The sequence below is a fragment of the Colias croceus genome, chromosome Z (assembly GCF_905220415.1).
Source record: "Colias croceus chromosome Z, ilColCroc2.1".
Classification (NCBI taxonomy): Eukaryota; Metazoa; Arthropoda; class Insecta; order Lepidoptera; family Pieridae; genus Colias; species Colias croceus.
In genome coordinates, this window is record NC_059568.1 from 12662828 (window position 1) to 12683645 (window position 20818).

Here is a 20818-nt window from a genome sequence, read left to right on the forward strand (position 1 = left end):
ACAATCTTGTTGTCAATTAAACAAATCAATATACCTACTGAAATTCATAGGTAATAATTCTGCCGATTAGTTGAAAGCGAATCTAAAAAATGACGACCCATTTCAGAGCATTTACTATTCATTTGTAAACAGTACAGTCGATAGAAATGCTGGCGTTTTACTTTATGAAGGGCAGGTTGATTTCCCGTAGGATCCGCGCCCGGACGCCAAACAAGCCAATTGCTGGTTAATATATAATGAGCGCTGTTGTTCCCCGTATTTATCCGGGTTATATTATATTTTTGCGCTTCCCCTGCGTTTGAATTTAAAACTAGTTTAACACACTCTGCATGCCCAATTTGTATGGAACTGTGGCATGTTTATTTTATTAGGCTCATCGGTTTATCTAAAATAGTTTACCTTATTATAGATTGATAACTTATAGAATGTTTATCAGAAAAGATTTAATTAATATTACTTTCGACATTTATAATTAAGTCCATTAAAAGCAAATACAAAACAAAAATATGAAACATCACTTTATTCATGCCATGGATACACAAACAAATACTATAATATTTGCATTAAACACCTGAACTTGTTGAAACTGTTTACAAAACATTAAAACTACGCAACATAGGCACTTCATTGAGAAACTTTTACTTTCCATTAGCTTTGAGAGGTAAAAAGGTCCGTCTGAGCCAGAAGGCTAAAGTACAAACTTTATAGACCCTCTACATTTCACTCGTAAACAAATTAAATATATTATATCTTTACTCAATTGCCCTTTATTATTCATCGTCTAATAAATTCTGGAGGAAAATAGAACCATCGTACAACTTATTATAGCTACATATAAAGATGAAACAGTAAAAGTGATTAAAACCTCGTCCATGTCAACAATAGCTCACTCTCTTACCAAAGTACTTCCAAGGCAAGGGAGCAAAACGATTTAGGCAGGTATCAAGTGCGTAATCGCAATAGATGGAGCGTATCTTCATGAATAGAGCGTGGACACACAGGTCGTAAGCTGCCCTGTGATGACAGCTCAAACAAGGGTAACGCGAGTTAACAGCCCCTTAATTGAGATTTCCAAACCGAACGCTCCATGTTCGATTACTGATCCCGCTATTGTTGGACATCATTTCGTCTGTCCGCTCCGATTCTGCGGACAGATATTACACTCTGTTATTACCGGAATTGAATTTCCATTCGTTATTTACACTTCACGGTGTCAAATAAAGTGTTTGCTTTGGATGTAGTGAGCTCGGCGCTTTCGACCGGAATGTTTTATTGGTACTATTTTGTTGGATTTTTTAAAATCGTGCGCCAAAAGAACGAATGGTGGTACAAGTCAAAATACTTTTGCCAATTTTAAATTGTATTATGTGAGTTAACGAATTTTTTTTTTTCAATATTCATCTGTATTGTCGTCAACATCTTCAAAATACTCATCAAGACGAATAAATTTTGAGTGTCATGAAAAATATTCACTTATAATACCACAAGAGCTTCAAAATTATCGGGTATTTTCCGATAGGTTCGTTGCAAACAAATGAAGGAGTCAAGTTTTTAGTCAAGGCTAAAAAATCACGAGTGCGTAGCGCGAGTGATTTTTCCTGAAAAACTTGACGACTTTATTTGTTTGCAGGGAACCTTGAGGGAAATGCCAGATAATTTTGAAGCTCGTGTGGTATTCGGGAGATTATTTTTCGTGAATAATTTCACAATTGAATTAAACCTGTCAGTTTGACGTCAACGACCAGAGAAAATTTTAAAAATAAAATCAGCATAATACCATGTAGGTTGTACCACGTGACGTCGAATGGTGCAATTCTATTGGTCGATATTTGGGTCGGAAAAATAATCATTAAAATTGAATCTTCCTATTTGACTCAAAAGGTCACTCTAATAATAATTTAAATAGTTCGGCTACATCTTTAGATAAAAACTCAAGATTAAAAACTTCTCAGCATTAATTAATCAACTCTTAAGCTAATTTGAAAGAGTCGCAGTTATTTACTTTACATCGTCTTTTCCCGCCACTCAACACGACTACGCTACTAATAGTTGAAATAAAAATGTAGGTACATATTTTCATTCAGAACAGCAAACAAGTAACACCGCAAATACATCGAAACGTGTCTAATAAATATTGCAAAACCAATCTAAATAGCCCAAATTAGTCCCATACAACGTATATTGGAAACAAAAGTCCTATGGCAGAGCATTCAAATCTAATTCACTATGCAACAGAAGTGTATTAGCATTCGATTGACAATACCGGCGAATCGTGTATCAAGCGGATCGGATATTGCAGCCTCCAGCCATAGTTTACGGGCATTCACGTCTACACTAATTATACAGATCATACGTACGGTACCTGCAAACCGAAATTCGATTGTTTCAGTTTCGCACGATCCTTCTCAATTGCTAGTAAAGACTTTCTTTACATATTCATATCACGACGGAAGCTGATCTTGTATGAGGTTAATTCGCTTGACAGTTTCCAAGCGGAGTGAGGAAATATTGTTGCTTTTTAAAACAAGGGTATTTAGATACATTTTATATATTTTAATACAGTTGTGACAATGTAATTGCAAACATAATAATGAATTTAAAGTATATTTTATTAATTAGTATAGAATGATATTAGTATACATTATATCAGACCGCGTAAACTAATTTAGATTTCATTAATTGGCTTTATCTTTAATTAATACCGCAGTACAAAGATGATATATTACACTATTCAGCTCATTTATAACTCATCATTTCTAAGGGAGACACGCATGAATTCACCATGTCAAATCCTATTGAGTCTGGCGTTTGGATCTTGATAGATAAACTGATTAGGTAATGTGTTACAATTATGGTAATGGCTTGAGGCGTTCACTAAGAGATGCTGAAACTGAGACCAATACCAGTATATTATGTAATACCTAGTATTGTGTAACGGGGTTTAGCACATATTGAGATACCCCATTGATTATTATTATAACTGAATAATCGCAGAGTATTAAAGGAATTGTACTCGAATTTCGCTTTGAAATATTCGCATGTTAATGCTGATATATGAAGAAAGACTTCTTAACGTGATTACGATAAAAGATGAGGATTTACAATGACTCGACTTTTCATTTTCTATAATCGAAGTGGTATTATAAAAGCTCGCTTAAATTTAATAACACAATAGTAAGCCATTTTATATTTCTCCTAAGAATCCATAATACACAATAGGTTCTTTATTGGAGTAAGAATTAAATCGTCTGAGTGCAGAATTTCATTGAGAATTGTAAACGGAAGAAGTACTTTTATAAATAATTCATAAATCATTTTTGTTTACCTTTTTAGCTCCGATTCGGTAAATGGACACGTTTCGCTCTGAAGTTAAAGTTAATCTATACAATATGCTTTTTTGTACACAATCGTATCATACCATTGCACAATAAACCCATAGTTTATCTCTCAAAATTAAGCTCAAAATTAATTTACTTATTATAGAGTAATATAGGAATCTCTCTCATATTTATGATATGCAAGCACTTTATTAATTTATTGTCCTTATCTATACTCATATTTGGTTTTAGATTTTCATAGTGTACAAAAATTCAGTACACACAACATACTACGTTGCACTAACGATACCCCACAACTCCGTCCAAGTTTGTATGTCAGAAATCAGCTTCATTAAAGTTTCATCCTCGTTTAAACACATTTCAGTTGCCTGAAGGGTATTCGTATCTTATGAAATATTTGGTTATGCAGCTTGTTTTAAAAACTAACGATCCATCCATCAAGACTAGATACCTATAAAAACTTATTTCAAAATTAATAATACTAGTGCAATTCTAGCATCTATTATGTACGTTATGCCATATTATGCATAGCAACATATCTGTATTTGGTAGCTCAAAGTCCATAACACTGTCATTGTTAGATGAAATGGGCAGGGAGGAGCTTAATCTACACGCGGACATCGTCGCCGGCAACACCTAGTAATTAATTAATCTTCAGATAGGTATTTCGTAAAGGACAATTCATTAATCAAGTCTAATATCATTAAATGGAAGGACTTTAAGACAAAGCAGGGAAGCGTTTAATTTTTAATTGAAAAGTGTTGGATAAAATAAAACTATGATTACACCTTCGGTATATTTTTGTGCCTTATGCAACACATTTAGAAGATAATTTATGCATTTTAAAAGATACTTCCTATAGACATTTGGTTGCAAACTGGGTTAAATTTGTAGTTGTAAAGCTGCGGGATGAGGTCACAGTTAAGAGCCGTTAGTTACACCCCACTAGATCTAACGCTAAATTGTTCCGACGCCATTGTTCTATATAATAGTAGTTCTAGTGAATTTCACTACTTGGGCATAGATCAATCTTACACAGAATTAGATGGATGCTTTACTTTGTATTGAAATTAATGATTGACCCATTCGCTGGCCGTGTGTATCTATCGATACAATTAAAACTTCTCTTTCGTTTTCATACAACTATATTAAAAATATTAGTCTTGTTTATTTTCTTACTAGCTGCTCCGCGTGGTTTCATCCCCGTGGCTCCACTCCTGTTGGTCGTAGCGTGATGATTTATAGCATACATAGCCTTCCTCGATAAATGAGCTATCTAACACCGAAATAATTTTCAAATCGGACCAGTAGTTCCCGAGATTAGCGCGTTCAAACAAACAAACTCTTCAGCTTTATAATATGAGTATAGATAATATACAGACGTGTTTCATGTAAATGTATGTGAGGTATGGTAATTGGTAAGTTGGTAGTTATATATTTAACAGATAATATTTACGAGACTATTAACTTTTTCAAGTTTAAGTGATTTGGAAAATAACTGGATTTAATTCTTAACAAAGTTTCAATCGAGTTGAAAGCAGACATCTTGCTGTTTAAGTACTTCCGATACAAACAAAAAGAAGTTCAGGTAACTCATAATTCATTTTAAATACTCAGCAGAAGTCTGATACTGAATTGAAACAAATTAACATAATATCACGTATATAACTTTAGATTTCCACGAACAGATGGAAACTTTGCAGAGTTATAATTAATACAATTATTATCTAATGCTTTAATGTCTATGAAATAAGTTACGACATCCATCGTTCATTAAACTAATCAACACCGTGTCGTATTTATCTAGCTCACAAATTAAGTCGGCAAATCGACATAACAGAATTAACAAGTTGTAGAGTGAAGAAAGTAATAGCTTTCACAAACGCTTCGCGATTAAGAGGCGAAAGGAAATAAAAATAGAGACATTATTCAGTCTACGGATGGACAGGCCGCATGTTTGCCTTTCACCCTTCCCTTTACCTTTCAAAGTCTGAGTACACGCAACTGTGGGAGTACACGCCGAGTTAGCAAAGCGGATCTAAACGATCAATTTAACAATTTAAATATGTTTAAATTTTCAAAGATAAGAAAATTCAAAAGATGATTAATACATGATAATTTAATATTTCCAACATAAAATTCAGATTACATAGCTTCTTTCTTTTTTATTTAACAAAAAGTATATCTTCAAAAATCAATATAACTGGCTAACGGGAATATAAACGGCCATATTTCACGAATTTTAACCCAAGCCAAAAAGCGGCACAATGAAATCGCCGTTTGTACCAAAGAATTTTATCGTCATATTTGAAAAAATAGTTGGTTTTAAATAAAATTCTTCATCGTCCAATAGCATTCCCCGCCAAAATAAAAAGATCTAAAACACATTTACATCCGATATCGCATCGGATGAGAGATTTATAGTGAAACAAAAAAACGGACCGTCAAAACAGAAAGAATTGAAGGGGCGGCCGGAACATGCAGGCATTTTTCAATTCAAACGGAGTCGGGCACCGGTAATCGAAACATATTACCGTGTTCCCTTCCCTTTTGAATCAAATGAAACGGAATCGTCTGATGAACTTATTATCCTAATGATTGATTAACTTTAAAAATAAAGCACCGTGTAAGCGAATAGTCTAAAGTCACATGTAATGTTCCTTTATCTAATAACAATAAAGAAAAGACAAGTGATAACTGCGTTAAAAACAACCGACTTCAAACTTGCACTTGCAAAATTTACAAATACCTACAGACAAAAATGCTCATAAAATAAAAACTACTGGGCCTATCCGAATAAAATTATTATTGGACCAATTCGACACTATCCCGCATCGAACAAAAAAAGAATCACGTAAATCGGTTCAGAAACTTCGGAGTAATCGGTGTACATACATAAAAAAAAAAAAAAAAATATACCGGCCGAATTGATAACCTCCTCCTTTTTTTGAAGTCGGTTAAAAATAAGGTTTTTTGTAAAAACTTAAGGCAACATCTAACGATTTGAGTAATTTTGCATAGCAATTGGTAACATTAAGGCATTCTCGTTATTTATTTATTTATTTATATTTACTCTTTATTGTACAACATATTAAAATAAAAGTACATAAAACAGAACTATTTAAGATGTACAAATTGCGGCCTTATGGCTCAAAGCCAAATGCCAGGCAACCTTCATATATATTTATTATCCTCAACATTCATCACTTTTACACCTGATTAACGTTTCCTTTATAAAATTACTAATAAGGAACATGAACAATGAACACACATTAAGTAAAATAATATATTAACATGCATATAAAAATTATAAATTAACATCTAAATAGACATTAACGTTATAATTATACATTAAACATAATATACAGACTACAGAGATGTATACGTATATACACGTATTGTGTGATAATACAAATTGCCTCTCGTAAATGCTGAAGATTGCGTCAATGTCACAAACATTCCCACGTATGAACAGACAAGAACCAAGATCAGAGGCTCAAGAGGCTTACTTATATCGATGCAACAGCTGTCTTCGACATGACACTGAGTCGTAAACTGAACATTTTACAGCTTGACGTAGATTGGTTATCCAATATCCTAGTGCTCTTACAATGGAGTGGAACAAAAATTAATCAATTTCTCTCTATATTCCTTTGAGTGTCTTGAAAAGATGTGCTTTTAAGATGCTATAAAAGTTCCTGATTAAATATCGTTTGAGTACTGTATTTACGCAGTAAAGATATAAAAAAATAGTTCATATATTCATATATATATTATAAATGCGAAAGTTTGTATGGATGTATGGATGTAAGGATGTTTGTTACTCTTTCACGTAAAAACTACTGAACCGATTACAATGAAATTTAGCACACATATAGAGGGTAACTTGGATTAACACATGGGATAGTTTTTATCCCGGAAATCCCACGGGAACGGGAACTATGCAGGTTTTCCTTTGCAAACGCGGGCGAAGCCGCGGGCGGAAATCTAGTAGTTCATATTGCCTTACAGAGGTATAGAATATTATTTCGATTCAAAAGTAACTAAATATTTCATAGAGATAAACATTCATATTCCTGACAAAGCATGATAAGCTGTAAATACTGTTTAATGCAAAAACATAAAATGCTAAATCCAAGTGCATCCTTTGATCTCACGTTTTTATTGTGAAATGCTAACACAAACGTGCAATGTAAACGCGACAGAATATTTCTAACAAATACTTTATAATGTAATATCTCGAACACAATAAATATTCAGGGAGAGGTTGTTTCACCTTTCAAGTTATCGAGCATATTATAAGTATGTGGCTCGAATTGGATAATTATAATCTAAATTAAACGTAATGTTCAATCAAATCGAGATGTTTATAGCTACATAAGTCGTGTTTAGTTACAATTGAACAAGATCTCCAATCGAGTGAGACACAGAAGCAATTTCGCTAACAATAAACATTGTAATTAGTTTGACAATATGGCCGACCGCATACATAACAATGATCTAATTTGAGCTATACACTGTTTTCGTAACGCGATTACTTGAATTTACTGCGTCATCAAACTATTTAATATGAAACGGGTTAAATTATCCAAATTAATAACATAGCCCATATTTGGTTTCACCGTTCACGAGAAATAATTAGAAAGTACAGGTATCTGGTGCTCGTTTAATTGAAAATATGTTAGTATGTGATAGTATTACAACTCGATTCTCATAGTTAATTATTTTGTATGCATTCTTAACAAATGAAAACATCAAAATATTAGGATAGATTTCATATTGTCTATAATAAATGAAAAGTGTGGCTAGCATTAACTGATTGGTAGCAAAAAGATCACTGAAAGATCAAAGAATGATACAAAACTTTATAAGAATTCAATGGACTGTGATAAAGTAGAAGAATATTCTTCATATTATCACATACTCTATTACCTTCAAGATGCCACCTCACTGTTTTGTATTTATTCCTCAATAAACATTAGAGATGTCTTGTTAATTATACTTAGGTACCTACACAAGAATCTTATACTATCTTAACCTCTTTTCATCCGATAACTTCGAATAACAAAATCATTGGAATAATAGTAATTCTCACTTGTTCTACGCAATATCGATTACTAGAAGAAAAACTTTTTAATATTACAATACCGTTTTATATTAATTAAAATATTAATTAAAACTGTATTATTATGGAATTGCGATCCGACAGGTGCTGTTATAAATATTCATTCGTAAGCTACACCTGTGCCCGCGAAGACTGCATCTCAAGAGAGAGTACAATGAACTTTTTAAAACATAATATTACACCCTCCCACCTTTTTGCTCTTTAGAAAATTAACTCTTCCAATGGTTATAATTTAAAGCAGTCAAATCACCTCGTAATTAGAAGCCTGAATTCACGGAATAAACGCGCATCATTTTTCTTCTTATTAAGTTTATCTATGAGATAATATTATCAGTGAGAATATTAAATTGTTGTTATAGGAAATAAGACTTTATTTTCTATTCAATGTATTTATCTTTAAACTATTCGAATGATATTCAATGTTGATACGTTTCTTTCATAGCATAGTGTATTCAGAAATATTAAATGTATTTTGAGTTTATTCGTTGTTTAGAAAGGTATTTTAAGTTTATTTTAGACAGATATTGATACGGTCTAACATAGTTTAACTTAGACAAATATTATAAAGTTGTGAGGACATGCAACAACGATAACTTTAATAATAGTTTCTCTCGATTCTTCTTCCATAAATATATCTTTTTACGGGGATACTTTGTAAGTGAATCCACTCGGAATATAAAATCTTCGAAAAAAGGTAAAATCTCATAAATATTCTAACAGCACTATCACACAGAGTTTTACTTGCTCAGCTGTAATATATGTTAAGTTCTACAATTTCGTGGGGAACTATTTTAAAGACGGACAAGAGGGATCTCGATTTGCTCAGCGTGGGTTCCATTAATGGCTATGCTAGCTCACCTTCTGAATTTTTTGGGAATATTTTTATATTTTGGTCATAACAAAGTATGATCTAAATATTATAGTGAATTAAGAGGGGTTTTTTCCCTTATAGTCTACCTACTATAGATAATAGTAGGTATATATATGTATAGTCTAACAACCGAAATGCTTTGATTATTATAATTGACAAAACCTTAACATTCCTATCTTTATTTGCGTAATATGCATTTAAAACCCATATAATCGTTGTTTTCAAACATTCGAAAATAAATTACCATAAAACATCACATCAACGCCACAAGTTCACCAAAATTTTACCGCGGGTCGCTAAAAGGACGCCATTTACGAGGCGATCATAAATTTATTCTACGGACTTTTTAACTTACAAAAACGCGAATAACATTGGTGAGGCAGTTCGTTGGTGCGGTCCCAGGTGCTAGCGAACCCTGCTCCCATTTCTCAAAGTGAATCCTCGCTACTTCTCGTATTTTATAATGACACGGGGAGCTCAAACGTATGCTGGCTGCCCACTCAGGGATTGTTTATCGTCCGACCATTTCTTACGTGTATCACTCGAACATAAAGGCGTCAAGAGTGGTACAGAAAATTGTTCCGTACATTCTAATACATTTTAAAGGACTCTTTGAATATTTACTCTCCTTATAAGGTACGGATTTATGCATGGTGATAAAATTAGTTCGTGAGGGAAACATATTTGTTTAGGTTGTTATGTCGGTGAAAATAAATTGCATGGTGCTGAAATAATAATGGAAAATTATATTTTTATACTTGCTTACGTTTTCTTAGTATTTCTCAGGCAAAGCAATTTTAACTATTTATTGATATGATGTATGACTACAGAAATAAACTAGGTACATTAACTATGCTATCTCCTTGTATTTTGTGACTTTCTTAAATTTTAAGGTCGTTTGTCGAGCTTTAATGAGCACAACATTCGTTTGCCCTACATTCAAAAGCACGCTAATGTATGCCGACCAAAACGACGTCTTCCAAAGAACCGCAATTTTCCCTAATTATTACGAAAAACGTCAGGAACTAGCAATATTTCATTTGAACATACAATGATAAAATAAGCAACAAACCAAAATAATATATTCTTTATACATGATATAAAAACCAGTTCAGTCATTGAGGAAAATAAAAAACAAAAGTTTTATAAAATGTGGAGCGCACCATGTGCTTTCGGCCGCCTTTTTTAATAAATTTGGAACAGTGTACTAAATTTAAACATATTATGACGTAACCGAAGTAATTAGTGCACCACTGGAGAGCATGTTTGAGGTTTTTCGGGCAATCTTAATTAATGCATTTTGCTCAAGAACACCTGAGCTTTGGTGGCGCTTAATTTTTAATTACGTTGTAGTTGAGTGCACGGCTTCAGTGCAAATGTACAATGTATATGAATTAATAGTCATTATGCATGCTCATATACACCACAAAATGCATCGTAGCTTTTCTTTTTCTTTCATCCCAACGTTTTAATTTAACTCGGGACGCCATCAAACATCAGGCAATGATTCCAAAAATGAGCAAAAGCTTTTTAAACTCGGTTACTTATAAAAAATACAGAACCAGTAGCACTTGTTCGTTTAAATATTCAGCATCCAGCGGACGAGAGTTATTACTATAAACTATTTCATGTAACTTTCCTCGCATTTCTCAGGGGAACAGTTTATATGTGTTATCTCTTATTTTTTTCATATGTTTAATCGAGTTTTACTTAAATAATGGATGTGTCTGTGCTTGTATCTAATTTGAGTTTTTATGAAACGGTATGTTTCTCTGCAACGTTAATTTAAATTGCGATATTTGAATCCATACTATATTATTAATATTATAAATGCGAAAGTAACTCTGTTTATCTGTCTGTTACTCAATCACGCCTAAGCTACTGAACCAATTTTCATGAAATATGGTATGGAGATATTTTGATAGCCGGCTACTTTTTATCCCGAAAATGAAAATGACGCAGTCCCGGAAATCCCACGGGAACGGGAACTATGTGGGTTTTTCTTTGACTGCGCGGGCGAAGACGCGGGCGAAAACCTAGTAGTTTTATAAAATTTAAAGCCGAATAAGAATGAGGCACGTTATTTGTGAAATTACATACTATTTTATGAGTTAGATTTACCAAAATATGCATTATTTATTTATGAAAAAACGCCTAGGTAAATTTAATTTAGTTCTGCTAGATAGTAAATTGTGATTTCATAAAGTAAATGCTTGTAAAATATTAAATAATAGGCATACATACAAATAACAGGGTAATTGTATTCGCCTTCGTTACCAAGTCTAAAATCCTACCTCGGATCAATTTTCACGAGTATAGCCAAAGAAACAAAGAAGTCGCTCGCAAACTTTCACCGTCTATTTAAACTTCTTAATTCACTGCTATAAAAAGTTTTACTATAAAATGTTATTATTTCAAAATGTACTTAGAATAAACGTATATAACAATGTATCTAAACAAATGATAACGACGCAACGATAAAGTATGTCAATATAATCTTCATAGAATTTATTAAGGGGTAAGAGAATTTGTTAAAGTGAGAACCAATTTTTCGCCTTACATTTTATTCCGTGCAGTATGCATTTTACGTGTCATTCACCGTTGACATCTTTGAATACTCCATTAGATGCTACAACCCATACGCCTGTAACTGCCCTGCCCCCCTCTTGTGAATAAGTCACACATCCCGAAACACCCTCCCAGTCCACCCCACACCATCGCTATAGAATTAAATAATGGATTGGTTATGCATAGCTGTTGGATCATTCTAACCACAAGTGTAATTTGTCAGTGTGGTGTAATGGCGTCTATTAATATAATATGAATTCATCCAATAATAATATTACAAAATGATAATGATGACGCGCGTGCGCTACTTTGGTTCTATCTTGGTTCTATTCTATAACCTACTATAATATATTATATAACATTGATATGGATAACATTTCTTGATTGATACTTTATTTTTGCTACGTCGAAGTACGTAACTGTAAATAGTATTGTTATAAAAATCTATACTTACTTAAACTTCTTAGCCTATTATTGTAATATTTAATTTTCCACAAAGACCTTAACAAAAGTCTTCACAAAAAAAACACATTCTTTACGTATCGGTCCGGACATTTGAGCCACTTCAAATATTAAATTTAACATTGTTTCAAGAAGCTAGCGTAGAACGAGCTTCGAAAGGGAACAATGTTATACTTCTGTATAGTCATAGAGCATTCCAGAACGCCTAACCACATTATAAGCATGTTCGCTATGCTATTGCACTTTCCGGGACAATTTTTCCGGTCGCTTAGTTTTAATTATATCAAACAATAAGCCGGCTAAAACTTTAGTGACATCGTTAAGAAAGCAGCTGTATAAAATAGTGAGCTAAAGTTTTGATAGCTTTGTTTATTTAATTGCTAACTCAACGTATAAAAAGAGTTTAATTCTCTAACGTCTTTTTAAAGTACTTACTTTTTTCTTGTTGCAGCTTAGCGAAACTCCTCTGCGTAGATAATTAATTGTTTTAAATGAATTTAGTTTCACTGTGATCGTTACCGAAAGTACTGCAGTATCATTAAAGTAATCTATGAATATGAATTACAATAATGGTTTGTATGATTCCTTGTAATATTTTCTAATCTATTTCCACTTTTTGATACATTCAGCTACGTAAAATAAGAATTTAATGGTGTATTTTCCCAGGTAGAGATTGTAATATACAGTTACGGTTATTTCCATTATTTTCTGACCATAAAGAATAGCGATGAAATAAAATGTCATGTTTCTAAATTTAAAAGTCGTGGAATAGCCGTAAATAAGTAGAAATAAGAATGAATCTCTTGCCAAACGTGGAACGCTTCCCGAATCCAAATGAAAGCCACCAAGAGGTAAATGTGCTTTAAACTATTGTGTAGTAGGTATCCCATCTGTAAAGGGGAAAGGCCGGGGTTCGTAATATTAATGGTATTGCCTAAGGTATGCTTGGATTTTACTCATTAGGGGTATTATGCGGCTGTTTGCAAAATGATAAATGAGTAAAGGACGGTATTATGAGAGGAGCGACTTGCGTGCCCGCCGGCTTTTCGTCCGTTTTGTTAATGTTTTATCACAGCTTTGTAAGGCTTACACGTAAGCCGACCGTTGTTAAATTGCGTCCTAAATTGTTTACAAATTCCGAATTTTTTAATTTGGGTGTTTTTGTGACGCCGCTCTGTTATTTATAAATATTATGTAAACATTTGCAGTTATTTTTTATCTTATTAAAACTTTCATTTTCATAATGATGGCAGCCTATCAAATCAAATAATTAAGCTACCTGCGTCTACGTCAGCAGAGAACAATAAGTCATATAACGTAAATTATAGGTTCAGTCTTGTAGGATGGAAGCTAGCTATTATTCTGAAAGTGGGTTATTACCGCACCACATAAAATAGTGATATTAACGTTTTAATATTGGCGCAAAAACTGGCCGGTGTGTACCGTAATAGCAGCCTTCGTTTCGATCGGTTACTGACGTTAATTGACTAATGGACCTGAAAAACCCCACAATTTATCAGGATTCAGATATTATAGAGGTAGATAGGAGCGTACCTTTGAAGATAAATATTCACACACGTCTATACAGCAGAAAATATGAATCCCCTTTAATTTGGACTTTCTTTTGGCGTTAAAGGTTCTTCAATTGAATTGAGTACTATTTATTTTCAGTGTGGTTCAGTATGTTAATGATCTCTGTAAAAACCACATTACAAAAAATATCTAAATTCTTCAATCAAAATAAATTGAAAAAACAATGACATTTCGAATTAAAAACGGAACGTATTTCAATTTCGTCCGACAAATTATGTTGTTTAGCGATGCATTATAATCCTGAGGAGTCGTTCTAAAAAGTGACATTTTCAGACGTACCCGGACGAGCGGCTGAGCCGCCGTGAGCGCCCTGCCCCGGGGCTGTTCACCTCCATCAAACTACCTGAAGCCGAGCCCCCAAACGGAGTGGCGCCCCTGCTGGATTTCCCGCGGGGGCGCATGCGACCGGTTACTTTCCTAGGCGAGGGACCGCACGGCACTGTAAGTACCTCTCTTTATACTAAGCTATTACTTCACCTTAACAATACGTTATAGCTTATACGGCAGGATCACCGCATTCTAAAGGATTCTGAAGAGAGCATATGAACGACGGTATACTTAACTTCGGATCATTCGTTTGTTTTTTAGAAATAGTCGAGAAATAGGATGAGATTAAAATAATATGTGCAAATGAAATGGATCATCAATGATAATTATGGCATAAGCAGCGCACTTATTGCACCCTTATTTTATTTAGTTCAAGTTTAATTATAGCATCATCATATAAAACCGTACTAAGTACAGATTTTTTTTTTAATTCCCGTGTATATTATGCAAATAAAGATGAATATAATTCATAATTAGAAAAACTATGTAAATTATTTATCTGCAATAAAATTCGCAATGAAATTGAAATTAATGATTCACATCACATAAATTATTGTATAAAGGATACCTTATAATAGATAACATAGGCTCCATGCGTAAATACTGAATATTAGAGCAAAGTAAAATACAAGTCGGCGGTTCTATAGGAGACGTTTTACATAAACCATTAGTGTAGCTTGCAGGGCGTACGATAGGATTAGGTTACCAATTAACGACACTCAACAAGAGATGCTGCAGAATGTTAAGTCCCCCTCATCATGCATGGTAATGTAAATACTCTATTTACATCAACCTATCTGAAGCTTCGCAAATAGGAAGCCTGATCGTGTTACATTTCAACTAGCTATTAATATTGATATTTGAAAATAAAGTACCTATGCCAGGATTATATATGTACAGAACTATCTGTATCGTCAAAAGTTCATTCTCGTAATTAAGAACTAATACCTACTAATAAGGTATTACTAAAAGGCGTGTTATGTAGCAAGTATATTTATTGAAAAAATGTATAAAATCAAATATCAATCATAGAAATTAAAAAGATTCTCGTCATCTCGGAACGGATCCCTAAATTCTTCGGGCTCTATAGGTTTTTGAAGGACATTCATACTCGTCTTCGCGGTTGGTTCTTTCTTCTGAATATTGCCCGGTATTTGTTTATTTTTCATATCATCGGCTGGTTGAAGGGAAGGTTTAGGTTGTTCTTGTAAATTCGATACATGTTCCTCTATGTTGGCTATTTTTGATGGATCTACCTTCTCAAGAGTTTCGGGAACATTATTTTTCTCTTCTTTTATCTCTGGAATAATAACAATATATTGTTCATTTTTATTTTTTTGTTATATGTGTATTTTTACTTTTAATCTAGGTACTATGATACTATTCTGCTCAATTATAACTAACACAAGTCAAATGTTATAAAACATGTTTCTTTATATCAAGACTAGATAAATAAAAGCAATAATAAGGCAATAATATTATGTAAAATATACTATACCATCCTTCAGGCGCTCTACTATATTTTCCATAGAAAATTTATTTTTGATATTTTTTATGAATTCATCCATGACTGGGCTAGGTTAAGGCTTGGTTATTGTCCTGAGAACCTGGTTTGGATCGATGGCTCTGGTTATAAAAGAAAACGAGTTTATTACATTATAGAAAAATGTTTGAATGTGACAAAAATATTTTTTTTATTTTTATACAAAAATTCTTCTGTCAAACCTGTAACAAAAGAAGTTAAATTCAACGTAGTATCATATTTAAACCTCCTTTATCGTTACTTTAATTATTCAATATCACTTCAAACTTTTTTATTTCTTTACAATATAATAAATTCAATATTACGTAACCTCGAAGAAATATCTAAGAGACGAAATGTTAAAACATGCCAGTAATTATGTAGATAATATTGTAATACCTAATTAACTTCACACTGCGGGTGTAATGAGTGTTTCTAACCTGTTATTTACGAGTACAACAATTAACTGATTAAATATACCTAAAATGTTGAAAATGCTATGAGAATAATATTGCCCCGAACCACATCAAAGGGTTTAGAACACCGCTAACCCGAGCCGTGGTTCATTAATTCACTATGTTTGTACTTTTATAATGAAAAGACAATATTGGTACGCCCTGTTTACGCGTAGCTACCAAGCAACACGTAAAGGTCACAGGAATAAAACTTATTACTATTATATCAGTAATATTCCACCTACTTTTGTATAATCCATGAATATTATACATTCTTGAAAATCTAATATAAAGCATCAAGAATCACTCTTAATTGATTATTCTAGGAATGTCTTTAATTACAAGACGTACGTTTTAATTGTTATTCTAAAGTTTAAATTTAATATGAGAAATTTTAATAACAAATTTAACTGGAGTTTCTTATAACATTCCACTGTTTTTAGTATACACTATTATACCTTTAAGCATCAATTCACAACTTATAACGCTTCTATAAAAATATAATAAGCCTACAGGCTACAGAATACAGGCGTACGAGTAAGATTCGTATCCGTACAACGTATAAGTACAAGATAAACCAGGCAATGTTTGTTTTCGTAATTGAATTTGTTCTTTTCATCGCGATGTAACATTTTTCCTTCAAACTTTATACTGGTGTTTACAATACAACATTACTTTTAAAGGAATCTTATTATACTTAAAAGGTTTCTTATTCAATTATACAATACGTGTTTGTGATACAGTTGTCTTCTAGCCGTTTGAAGGAGTTATTGAAGAAAGTTTTAAATTATCAATACCTTCAAAAAGAGTACAAAAAAAAATAGCCTAATAAAATCCGTAATACTTAGCCGTAATATTAGGTAAATATTAGTAAGTACTAAAATAATCCGAAAAGATTTTTTTGATTACCTAGTCATCCGTGGATATTGCAAAAGCTACGGTATTAAAAATGTTTAGTGAAAGCTCACCTGTGACCTGTAGTTAATAAAATAAAATTTTTAAGTCTAATATTTTAGAAGATAGGAATATTCTCACATCAAATTACCACATTTCCTTTCATATTCCACTCACATCTCAAGCAATAAAGACACAAAGATTGATATCCTTTTTTTCTTTAATATCTGCTGTAATTCGAAGGCTATACAATATTGATGTTATGTAATAAAGCGGGCACGGCCTGTGTAAAGGCTAACGCTATGATAAAATTCCATAAACTACCGCTACAAATATCTTCAAATTCCTTTTATCCACAGGAATGCTTTATTAAGGTCCTCTTCAAACATTTAGTCCACTTTTACCTAAATGTATGTATGTGTGTAACTACAGTGTATGATGGATATTACATCAAACACCTGCCTGAGATTTTTTCGCATCATAACGTTTTATGTATATAAAGGAGCGTACTCATAGTAAGAACAATTTGCCCAAAAATTCAAATTCAAATTCAAATTCAAATTGTCTTTATTTGCTGAATGTAGTTACATAGCTGAAGTACAAATTTAGGTTATAGATTCTAGGTTCTTAGACATTCTGCTCGTAGTTGAGCGTGCAAATATCTTAAATTATAAATTACATTATACATAATACTTCACACGACACTAGATCTCAAAAAAAATGAAATTCATAAAAATACCAAAGGCCCATATTATATCCAGTACCTACCTAATGGTCAAACACAAGATGATACATTACGATGTGAGTCGTATTTTTCAACGTTCGTAACATAAAATAAAACTTTGGTATGTGGTTGATTTTGTACGTATACTTTTTTCGATCAATACAAATATGTAGCGTAGTGCTTATCACATTAACGTAGCAATATAAGTTGGAACGTGACTATTTTAAAGAAAGAGAACTTGAGATTATGTTCCAAGTTATTTTCATCTGTTTTTACATAAAATGTTTATTAGCCTTATTATAATAAGATTACGGCTCCTTTAAATCATCATACATACAAACTCGTTAGGTATTCTATATAAGATATTTTTGTATAAATCTCAGCAATTTTGTATTTTACCAGAAATATGTACGTACATCATAAATTCCGTATCCAGGAGGCAGCTGTCAGCTTGTGAAATTCCTCTAGCTACGGATGCTACCTCCAAATACCAGGCCCATACAAGATATTAGGATATTCCATACATTTTTACCACAAATTTGTTACTTGCATCAGTTATCAAATACGTGGTCTCCAATTTGGTCGATGAAAATTACTTATTTAAAATATATCGATAAGAGTTCATCAAAGCCAAATTGTGTCCCCGTTCAAGAAAATTGTTATAAGCTTATCCAATCGAGCTTCTATTTATTTTCAATCGGTTTATAAAGTGGTTTGTACTGTACAAGAGGCGGACCAGTTTTTTTTTTTTTTTCGTCGTTCCGTTACAGAATTTAAAAGGAGGGTTTTTATAATTCATTTTAGATTCAATTTTGTTCTTCTATTATTTTTAAACTCGGGCCACTAAAAACATACAGAACGGATTCTTATAATAAACTCTAAATAGTATTCAAAAAATAAAAAAATGGAAGGACAGTTCCACACCTAAGTTGTCTCAAAATAAAGCTTACGAGCTTACCTGTTTTGATTTGATAGAGTTGATGATAATAATATTATAAACCAAGAAAAGAGAGTATTAAAAATGATCTATCTATAATATTCCAATCTTTTCCTATTTGCGGGCTTCATCATCAGCTAGTGTATCACGGAAAACGTTGATAATTGAATTCCAATTTGATCGATTGTCAATTGTCCATCGGCGGGCATAGATAGTAATTACGTTCCGACCATTAGCGCTTCACATAATCGATAAGCGTCTATGAGTGCATTAGCCACGCCAATCCCATCGCCCTGATCATCTGGGTGCATCGACAGTGAGAGCTATTGCTTTCTAAGTCCCACTTGACTCCGATTTCATGATCTAGTTTGTATGAAGCTTCATGTATTGAAAGGGAGAGGTGCGACTCGATTCGTTCTAGAAAGGATATTAGGTACCTTATATAAACGGTTGTTGACCGACTCCTTGGTACAGTGGTTAGCGCGTGAGCGTAGAACCGAGGGTTCCCGGTGGCGACGAAGAAAAAAATGTCTCGGTCTGGCAGGACACAGAAGGCTGATCACCTGCTTGTCCCTAAATAAAATCGATCAGTGAAACATCAGTATAATGCATCTGCCCCTAACCCCACTAGGTGACATGGGACTTCACTACTACTATCTATACAGTACCTATATCCTTAACATCACCCCAGTTAGTAACAATCTTACTTGTGAGATAATAAAAGCATTAACATTGTAACTGTTAACCCCTTCTCACGGAGCGCACTCAGCACACTTCGAAACAAAACTAAGTGAAATTCCATCCAAACATCACTAGACTAAATTAAATTTTACTAAATTAAATTCCACGGAGGTATAATTATTGTCGAAGCTAGTTACACCCGTGTGTCGCGAGGCAAAGATTGCACATTGATGGAGGGTGAAAATAGGGCTACCAAAATTAATTTCCACTATAATAACACATATTTTAGTGTACATTTTCGTAGAGACTTAAAACGACGTTAAAAGTTAAAAAAAAGTAATACTGAAAAAAAAACACAGTGATTTCTAAACAAAAATAACAGTGACATTAATTTTATAGTACATATTATTAGAAGTACATATTATTAAAGTAACAAAAGCACTCAGAGACAATAATGTGAAATGTAAAATTATTCGGTGTTAAAGCAAAGGTAAGTTTCTGTGTTAAATTAATATTATTACTGGCAACCCTAGAGGACACGGGGCAAGTTTGCACATCAAGTGGAGGGGGCAGTACTACAAAAATGCTCATAAAAATTGATTACTGGCCGTAAGAAAATGCAATCTGCTGCTCAGTGCTAACGTTCACCGTCCACTCCCATCCTCTCCCCCTTTCTCCCGCCCTCCCTAATAGCTTGCGACGTTTATTTTATACTTTAACCAAATTTATGAGCTACCGTAGTAAATGAGATGTATAAGAGTACCTACGTATAACGTTATAAAATATTCGTTTTAAGTTCTATTAAATTTATTTTTATAAAAACGCATTTAAATAGTATAAGTGTTGAATTAGCTTGAATTTGGTAATGAAATAATCTCTGCATTGACCTTTGGAACTGGGTTTTCAATACTCATTCAATAAGAGTTTTCAATACTTAAAATATGTACACTGTAATCCGCAAAATTTATTATCTAATATACATTATCTTTGTATATTAAAAAAAATTCAAAGTACCTAGTTCTATTAAAATGATAGTAATTAAAAAGAAGCACAAGTAATTCTCTTTAATCACTTCGATGTAGCATGGCAAATAAAACCCATTTGAATTTAAAACAGATATAAAAATTAAAATGACAGCGGCATCATTGGAGCTAATTTTTCACTGTCACCCATCCAAGCCCGTACCTCTCCATACTCATTTACAAAACCGCAGAGGAAAATGTAAATATATTTCCTTTCAAAACTTTGCTTAATTAATTACCTCGAGCCGTAATGACCGTTATGTTTGTCACTGATAAAATGAATCGTCCAAACAATACGT

At 33.0% G+C, this 20818-nt stretch overlaps 2 protein-coding genes across 3 annotated transcripts in view; one reads left to right on the forward strand and one right to left on the reverse strand.

Annotated features, from left to right (window-relative positions):
• Positions 1 to 20818, forward strand: part of LOC123705559 (epithelial discoidin domain-containing receptor 1-like) — a 64827-nt gene that overhangs the window by 36977 nt on the left and 7032 nt on the right. Inside the window, exon 12 of the mRNA XM_045654395.1 lies at positions 14231 to 14398. Coding sequence (XP_045510351.1) covers positions 14231 to 14398 — 168 coding nt within the window. The remainder of the gene's footprint in view (positions 1 to 14230; positions 14399 to 20818) is intronic.
• LOC123705338 lies at positions 15290 to 19381 on the reverse strand. Of its 2 annotated transcripts, none has more exons than XM_045654080.1 (3): positions 19254 to 19381; positions 15783 to 15910; positions 15290 to 15584 (listed from the first exon to the last, which is right to left on the reverse strand). In XM_045654080.1, the coding sequence occupies exons 2-3, from the start codon at positions 15850 to 15852 to the stop codon at positions 15307 to 15309; spliced, it is 348 nt and encodes a 115-aa protein (XP_045510036.1). In that variant the 5' UTR covers positions 15853 to 15910; positions 19254 to 19381; the 3' UTR covers positions 15290 to 15306. The 2 variants fall into 2 exon arrangements, with proteins under 2 accessions (XP_045510036.1, XP_045510037.1); XM_045654081.1 differs by lacking the exon at positions 19254 to 19381 and adding an exon at positions 16206 to 16224.

Excerpts from the sequence above, each read along its gene's own strand:
- LOC123705338 (XM_045654080.1), bottom strand. The coding sequence starts at position 15,852 with ATGGATGAATTCATAAAAAATATCAAAAATAAATTTTCTATGGAAAAT. Across the intron at positions 15,585-15,782 it reads AGTAGAGCGCCTGAAGGATG|AGATAAAAGAAGAGAAAAAT; the intron begins GTATAGTATATT and ends TTATTATTCCAG.